Here is a 9,092-nt window from a genome sequence, read left to right as displayed (position 1 = left end):
TTGTTAGAAAGTTAGAGTTACAAAGAGAGAAAAGGAGATACAGAAAGATCTTTACTCCACTGATTCACTCCTTAAATGGCCACAATAGCCAGAATTAGGCCAGGCGGAAGCCAGGAGCCAGGGGTTTCAACCAGATCTCCCATGAGGGTGCAGGGGCCCAAGCATTTGGACGATCTTTCACTGCTTCCCCAGGCTCCTTAGCAGGAAGCCGGATTTGAAATGGAGCAGCCAGGACTCACATCTGTGCCTAAATGGGAGACCAGTGCTGCAGGCAGGAGATTAAGCTGCTGTGCTGCAGTGCCAGCCCCATCACCTGGTGGTTCAGGTCTTCATGTTACATTGGGTCTCTATGTTATGTAGTCTCAATGTTGCAATGGCAGGTTCCTTCCCCAGAATGACTCCCTGAGACAGAATTCCATCTTCTAGCTCATTCCCCAAATATTTGCTATAGCCAGAGCTGGGCCAGGTCAGAGCTAGAAGGCAGAAAAGCAACTGAGGTCTCCTATGGGAATGGAAAGGATCTAATTACTTGAACTATCATCACTGTCTTTCAGGGTCTGCATTAACGAGAAGCTGGAGTTAGGTGGATATTGAAACTAGATACTCCAATGGAGGATGTAGACATCTTAACTTGTGGACTAACTCTCCACTACTAACAAGCATCTCTTAAACTAAGCAGAGGGATCCAACAATCCATTCCACAATATCCTAAGATCACCTTGTTTTTGTTTGTTTGAAATCCAAGTCTTTAAAATTAATTACATTCTAATATTAAGATAAGTTAAAATGTCAATATCAGGTTCAATATTGAGAAAGAAGGAATACTGTGTCTGTTACCTCCTTTGGGATAAATGGACTCAACAATGTCCTAAAACCTTTTAACCCATCACATCAAGAACCTTCATCTATAATGATGAGTCAGAACTTGCAAGGGACTTACTCTTTGAGCACGAGCTATGTGGCCACAACAAAATCTTATTATCATAAAAGTTTGTGCTGAAATGGGAAAATGTGCAAAGTGCTAGTAATGAAAAAAATCAAAATAAGAACTTTAAATTCAAGGTTTCCTATACAGTGAATTCTCTCCAGGTGGGTCCCACTAGGGTGATTCTGAAACACTGTTGTTTCCACCAGGTGTCTGCCTCTGCTCTTTGACCCATCATAGAGCTCGCCCATCTGAGCAGGAATAAAAGGGGTATACTCCAGAGAATGTCAGGCTCAATTTGTCATAGGACTCCCATTTCTATTTCAGATTCAGTGCTGCTCTGCCTTCTACGAAGGGTGAACAAGCCTGAGAAGCAATGAAACTTCACATGTCTTCTACTTTTTGTCTCTGAAATTCCAGAACCTCCTGGAGTAACCCACTCCTCATTACTTATGTCCTTTTCTCTATCCACACCATCTGTGCCCCCCACACCCCGTGTGTGTGTGTGTGTGCGTGTGTGTCCCTCCCTTCAGGGAGAAAATGGAATCCATGGACAGAAAACTCACCTACTCTTATGTTAATTCCCAAGACTTGGATGAACAAAGTAAGCACTGAGTTGGCTTCTGTCTGCCACTTGCCATTTCTTCAGTTCCCAGACAAGACATTGGAAAGAAGGAAATGAGGGGTGATGGCACCCAAGGATCAGGTAGAGTCCAGACCTCCTCACAGTTGAAGGAGGAAAAGGTTCTCACACATATGTCCTCTGGATGTTTTCATCCCCACCACCTTCCCACTAGGCCAGAAACAGATCCCCACTAGATGAATGCAAGCCCACCATGGTCTTATCAGACCCACTGTTGAGGCTTTCTATTTCCAAGAAGAGAAGCTTCCAAATCTGTTACTCAGATTGCCAGCATTCATCTGCAGGCCCCCAAAGAAAGAGCCAATAGAATTTACTCTTCACATCACCTTCTTCATTTAAGATATCTGTGTATCTAACTTCCCTTTTCATTCTATCACCAGGTATCTATGGAGTGCCTACTCTATCCAGGATTTTTTCTGTGCCACTCACACTCACATGCCATACATCTGATTTCTAACCTTTTTTACTCTACCTCTAAATTGCAGCTGTCATACTCTGTCAAAATTGCTATTCTTCCCTCTGGTATTTATGGTGAACGGAGCCATTAGTAGTCATCATGAGGCCATCTGTACAGTGTCACTGGATGGTGACACACAGCCTCTGTTTGAACTCTAAGGTGCTGCATCTTTCAGGATGGTTATTAATTCCACTAAATCCATCTTCCACACTCCCAAATGGGGGCATCTGTAATAGCTATTGTATGCACACAGCAGCATAAAGAGAGGATGTAGCCTGTTATAATCAAGAATTGTCAGTGACGAAAGAATTATAATATTAGAAACAAAAAATGGGTGCTATCTCCTGTACTTTTTCTCTCCTGTATTTTTAATTTTGTACTTTATATATTTGAACAGACAAGCCCTATGCTGATTTGCATGCCTGCAAATGACTCTGAAGCTCATCCTTTGATTTTAAGGGAGTGTTTTCCAACAATGATGGAACCACATATGGAGTGGCCTTAGTTGTTCAATCATCTGCTTTTCTTCAACTATTTATTACTCAGTTTATTTGTGTGTCCTAAAATGACCTACTATTAATCCTGTTGCATATTTAGAAAGCATTAAATATTCAAGTCTTTGTCCAGCATGTAAAAACTGAGTCACATTCTTCTTGAGTATAATGCAGTTTAAATTAGGGGAGATAACTTCAAATCACTATGTGATCTAGACAGATTATAAATATAAATGAGTTGGTGAGGCTAACCTGTGATTTGATTCATGATTGATGTTTTATATTCTAATCCCTCAACACACATTGTATTTCCGTATTGAATGTGGAAGAATATTCTTCAAATGCACAAAATGTAGCTTGTTTTCACAGATTTTCATAAAGCCCAAAGCTTCTTAATTAACTTCTCATTGTCCCACTATGACAGAGACATTAACAAGGAGAACATGATCATAGTGGGGGTAGGATGACTAATGACAACTGAAATACTGAAATTTGGCTTTACAGAAGAGAGGAAAGAGGCGCTGTTACAGTGGGATTGAAAAGTATTGCACTCAACTAAATAGAGGGGCTGCCTGTGCTCAGCTCCAGCCAACTGTGCATGTGAACCCAGTGCCACAAGATTTTTGGAACGTTCTCAAATAGATTAAAATCCATATTTATGTGAACCCTTCCAATTGTTAAATATTGGCAGCTAATTTGGAGTTTAATATAAATCCAATAGTTTCTACAATTGCAGACAAGCAAACCTGTAGAGGCTGGATTTGGCTGAGGACCTGAAAGCTGTTCTCTGACATCTCCATCATTTCCATCACTCACCACCACACTGATTTGAAGAGGGCTTAATTTAGTCAGGGAAGAGAAGGGCATTGGGGCCATTGCTGAGGCATAGTGGGCTAAGCCTCCGCTTGCAGCACCAGCATCTCACATGGGACTGGTTATTACGCCCACTGCTCCTCTTCTATCTATTCATATATTTCTACAGGGATATCTATGTTTTTGCATATATGTGCACTACATCAACAGATAGTAGTCTCCATTTAAAAGACACTAACTAGGGGCCAGTGCTGTGCCATAGTAGATTTAGCTTCTGCTTGTGAAACCAGCATCCCATATGGGCAGGAGTTCGAGTCCTGGCTGCTCCTCTTCCAATCCCACTTGCTGCTTATGGCATGGGAAAGCAGGGGAAGATGGCCCAAGTGCTTGGTCCCCTGAACCCACGTGGGAGACCTGGAAGAAGCTCTTCTTAGCTCCTAGTTTCCTATCAGCTCAGCTCCAGCCATTGCAGCCATCTTGGGAGTGAGCCAGTGGATGGAAGACTTTTCTGTCCCTCTTTCTGTCTGAAACTCTGCCTTTCAAATAAATAAATACATTTTTGAAAGGGAGAAGAGAGGGCACTACTGCATGCCTGTGAGGTCATCTTGCAGGTTGTATTATGGAAGACAATGTTTCTTACTTTATTGTTTTAATTAACACTAATCTTGCATCCTGTTGACTAAAAGTCACTCTCAATTGAGATAAAAACTTCTTTGGAATACAAGCATTTCAGGAACAAATGGCATGCATAGCATTACATGAGATAGGATTTCTATTCTGGAGACCATATGCCCATATAGAGAGAAATGTAGAGATACAGAATATCATAGATAAATTTGTAAACAGCAGGCACTTCATCATTCCTTTGACTTATACAAAGACTGTAGCAATGTTATGTGTTTTTTTTTAAAAAAAAAAACGGCAATTAAAAATACTTTTACACTGAGGAAACATTAATAATTTTAGCATCTGTCACATAATTTTATTATGTTCTGGTAACTAGAATTGCAATTCAGTGACGTAAGCCATGGTATTTCTCAAGCTCCTAATATCACACATTTCACCTTAGTTTGTGTTACATCCGTGCATTTGTCTTGAGTTGTGAGGAAACATAAAGCTATTTTCAGAGAATCTAATAAGGCTATCGGACATCTTCTATTTTCTTTTGTGCTTTTATTTGTAAAAAGAGGAACAAAGACATCTAACAAAAGGAACAATAAGAACACATGTAATGATTTCTGATTATGAAAAGTGAGATTGGGATCCTAGCTGAAGAGAGACACTTCCATGATGAGTGTCCTGATAGAGCTCTGGACATCCCATTTGAGTTTCTGAAAGCACAGAAAGACAATTATGAATGCATGTTCAGAATCTGATTGGGTATTCAGGGAGAGGCATAGATGCCTTTGACTCAATGAAGCTTAAACTTAAGGGCTACTCCCTTGTTTAACTTTTCTCGAAACTCTATTGGGACTCTTCAGGGAGTCTGGAAGGACCCGTCTGTTCTAACTAGCTGGCTGGAGCCTGGGAGTCCTTCATGGTAGTATTGGAGTCCTGGAGTATAGGCCTGCCTATACTACTTCTAGATATTTTCTACCTCTGGTGTCCTTGTCATGAAACTCTGAAAGCTTTAGTAGGTGGAGATACTAACCACTGTAGGAGCTGATGAAAAGCTCCCCAGGGAGTCTGGACCTCAGAAGAATGTTTGGGACAACACACAGCTGTGCTATTTGTTAGGAGGCCTTTAAAACCCAGGGTTTGCATCCATTTCCGCTGATCCTCACCATAACCATCAGGGTCTGCAGAAAAGAAGAGGAGGTAAATTAGGGATACTTATGATGAACATAATTCAAGGCTTGAGACTGACAAGAAGAAATGACAGAGCATGTTACAGATGTGGCATTACTAATAACAAGCAGTGATGTTGAAAGAAATGTTTTTGTCTTTTCAAAATTACTTAAATATTTTATATAGAATTTCTAGGTGAAAACTAAATTGTATTTTGTTCTTTTTGATAAAAATCATGATGACATAGACATTGTCACATTTACAGGAGATCAAAGACTATGTATGGAACAGTACTAGATGATGATAATGACGATGACTATATGTTTTTGTCTTTGTGATATTTGTAATTTTTATCAAGTTTGGAAGTTTTAATTTGTATTCTAAATTAAAATTAATATTTATTTTTGTTATTATATTTATAATATGCATTAGTTTTTTAATTGAGGACCCCACATATTACACCCTTCAAGATCCACAAAACCAGGATCCATCTCTGCTAAGAAATCTGGGACAGAATCTTGCACAATATGTATGGAGCGGCCGGCACCACGGCTCACTAGGCTAATCCTCCACCTGCGGCACCGGTACCCCAGGTTCTAGTCCCAACTGGGGCGCCGGGATTCTGTCCCGGTTGCTCCTCTTCCAGGCCAGCACTCTGCTATGGCCCGGGAGTGCAGTGGAGGATGGCCCAAGTGCTAGGGCCCTGCACCCACATGGGAGACCAGGAGGAAGCACCTGGCTCCTGGCTTCACATCAGCGCAGGGCGCCGGCCACAACATGCCAGCCATAGCGGCCACTTGGTGGGTGAACCAACCGATAAAGGAAGACCTTTATCTCTGTCTCTCTCTCACTGTCTAATTCTGTCTGTCTATATATATATATATATATATATATGGAGGAAAAAATTGGAAGATGAGATGTCCTTGGAAATTTTCAGATATCTTTCAAAATTTTGATGTGAGAGTTTATAGATGTTTATAGGGAGGGTAACCATAGGACATTTTACAAAATAAATGCCAAGAATTAGATCCATTTTGAAAAAAAATTCATTAATTTTATGTTGCTATAACCAACTGTGTGAAGTAACTGATTTGTGAAGAAAATAGGTTTATTTAACTCACAGTTCTGGAAACCCAGGAGCATGGTACCAGCTTCCGCTTGATTCTGGTAACTGTCTCATGGCATCATGCAGAGTGTGTGTGAGTGACCACACGAGGGGCAGAGAATCAGAGACGGGAAAGGAGCCAGTCTTGCTCTTTTTATAACACTTTACTTTCATGAGAACTAATCAGGGTCCTACAAGAACTTCCAAAGACAGAACCCACAATGATCTTCCACTAGCACACCCTTATCAACGTTTCCTCCACCTCCCAACTGCTGCACTGGAGATGGAGCTTCCAGCGCAAGAACCCCTGGGGAGCATTCTCAAACCATATTAAACCAGAGAAAACAGTTTTGAAGACTTAAATGAGGTTGGACCATTCATCCCCAGGGTTTGGGCTCAGGAAAATCCTGCCTTTCCCTCTGCTATTGCTCCTTGTTTCCTATCTCATCTAAATCACATCTACTACATTTTTTCCCTATGCTTACATCCATATCATTCTCTTTTTTGTTTTCACATCATTTTTCTGAATAGTAAATTTGTTCTATATGTTTGTGCAAGATGCTGTTCATTCCTGGTCATCTCTCAATTCCTTTGCCTTGGTTTTATGTGGCATATCTAGACTAAACATAGTAAACACTGGTGATAAGTAACAGATGGAAATTATATTGGAGGATTTGAAACAACGCTTTGGTGGTGAGGGAGTCTTTAAAAGGTTCCTTATTAAGACCAGATTTCTTCCTCTCAGTCAAGGACCAAGAGGGAGATGGCTGCTTTACAGTCCTCACCCTAGGAAGAAAGAATTCTCCAGCCCAAACAGGAGCAGATTTACATGTCATAGCCTGGGAAAAAACAGGGGCTTTCCTGGCTGTGATGGAGTAGACACTAATTACATACAGTCATAGCATTTATAGCATAAGTGTATTTCACTGACACAGAGCTGTAAAAACAAAAGGAGTTCACCCATAAATACAACATGAAGGGTGTTAGTTTGCTGCAATTACAAAGAAGTTTTACTGAGTGACGTATATGCAAATGAGGGAGTCTAACTATGGAAAAGATGACATTGTAAGTAAAGGGCCACACCCATTGCTGAGAGCATATAAATGTCCCAGTGACAAGTGACATCCAAACTCAGAACCTTCTCCCACCTCCAGTCACCATGCCCTACAACTGCTGCTCTGGAAACTCCTTCTCTCAGTCCTTTGGGGGCTACCTGCGCTACCCAAGGTCTTCCTGTGGCTCTTCCTACCCAAACAACTCGTTCTACAGTGCAGGACTCCAATGTCCCAGCACATGTCAGCCGGGCTCCTCTTTGTACAGTGGCTGTCAGGAGCCTGGCTGTGAGCCCACCAGCTGCCAGACTTCCTATGTGGTGTCCAGCCCCTGCCAGACGTCCTGCTACCGCCGGAGGACCTCCACACTCTGCAATCCCTGCAGGACAATTTACACGGGGTCTCAGGGCTTTGGATCCAGCAGCTGCAACTCCCTGGGCTGTGGATCTAGAAGCTCCTATTCCCTGAGCTGTGGACCAAGGAGCTGCCACTCCTCAGGCTGTGGATCTAGTGGTTTCAGACCCCTGGGTTATAGAGTCCATGGCTTTCCTTCACTGGGTTATGGATCTGGGTTCTGCCGCCCATCCTGCTCAGCCTCTAGGACCTGCCAGTCTTCTTGTTTCCAGCCAACCTGTTGGTCTGGATCCGGCGTCTGTTGATCATCTTATTAAGTTTCTAATGCCATTGGCCAATGTCTTTAATGCCTCTATTAATAATTGTTATAGTCTTCCTATTTAGCTTCCTATTTTCTGATTATCAGTTTCTCACCCTGTCTCTGGCATCAAATCCTGGCTGACAGACTTCATCTGAAAATCTGTAATTTGTGTACTAACTCAAAATAAAGTCTAAAGTCTTCATTGGAGATAAAATTTATGTTATAGGATAACTACTCATTATTGTTTGAAAAAACAAATTTTTACTCAATAAATGCATTGATTCTGATTTAAATCTATATTAGATTTGTTTCATTATTTATTTGGTTCTAAAATATTAAAGAAATCATTATGAAATTATCAATGTATCTATACAGATTGGTTTTGAAAATCAATGAGGTGAGGGGCCAGCACTGTGGCATAGTGGGTAAAGCTGCCACCTGCAGGGCAGGCATCCCATATGGACGCCGGTTTGAGTCCCAGTTGCTCCACTTCCGATCCAGCTCTCTGCTATGGCCTGGGAAAGCTGGAGAAGATGGCCCAAATCCTTGGGCCCCTGCTCCCATGTGGGAGAGCTGGAAGAATCTCCTGGCTCCTGGCTTAGGATCGGCTCAGCTCCAACCATTGTGGCCATTTGGGGAGTGAACCAGCAGAGGAAGACCTATCTCTCTCTTCCTCTGCCTCTCTGTAACTCTGCCTTTCAAATAAATAAAGAAATCTTTAAAAAAAAAATCAATGAGGTGAGTAAACTGACCAAACTTTTGGAGGCCTCAGATATTTTTATTACTCAAACTACAGGTAGGGGTTGACGTTGTGGCACAGAGTATTAAAGCCCTGGCCTGAAGCGCTGGTATCCCATATGGGTGCTGGTTTTAGTCCCAGCTGCTCCTCTTCCAATCCGGCTCTCTGCTATGGCCTGGGAGGGCACTGGAGGATGGCCCAAGACCTTGGGCCCCTGAACTCATGTGGGGGACCCAGAAAAAGCTCCTGGCTCTTGGCTTCAGATCGGTGCAGCTCCAGCCGTTGTGGCCATCTGGGGAGTGAACCAACAGATGGAAGACCTCTCTTTCTGTCTCTGCCTCTCTCTGTAACTCTGGCTTTCAAATAAATAAAACAAATCTTAAAAAAAAAAACTACAGGTAGTGAAAGTATAGACTTTTTT

General features: G+C 42.0%; 1 protein-coding gene across 1 annotated transcript; it reads left to right on the top strand.

Moving 5' to 3' along the window:
- Positions 1-7,369: 7,369 nt before the first annotated feature.
- Positions 7,370-8,214, top strand: LOC100342466 (keratin-associated protein 13-1). The gene has a single exon (XM_002716681.6). The coding sequence runs from the start codon at positions 7,385-7,387 to the stop codon at positions 7,934-7,936; it is 552 nt and encodes a 183-aa protein (XP_002716727.2). The 5' UTR covers positions 7,370-7,384; the 3' UTR covers positions 7,937-8,214.
- Positions 8,215-9,092: the final 878 nt, after the last annotated feature.

Source organism: Oryctolagus cuniculus, chromosome 4, assembly GCF_051225735.1.
Source record: "Oryctolagus cuniculus isolate XC-2025 breed Fujian yellow rabbit chromosome 4, ASM5122573v1, whole genome shotgun sequence".
Lineage (NCBI taxonomy): Eukaryota > Metazoa > Chordata > Mammalia > Lagomorpha > Leporidae > Oryctolagus > Oryctolagus cuniculus.
The sequence above is the reverse complement of the archived record's forward strand: the minus strand, read 5'-3'. Positions and strand labels throughout refer to the sequence as shown.

What these genes read in the sequence shown, in the direction of transcription:
- LOC100342466 (XM_002716681.6), top strand. Translation starts at nt 7,385, where the DNA reads ATGCCCTACAACTGCTGCTCTGGAAACTCCTTCTCTCAGTCCTTTGGG.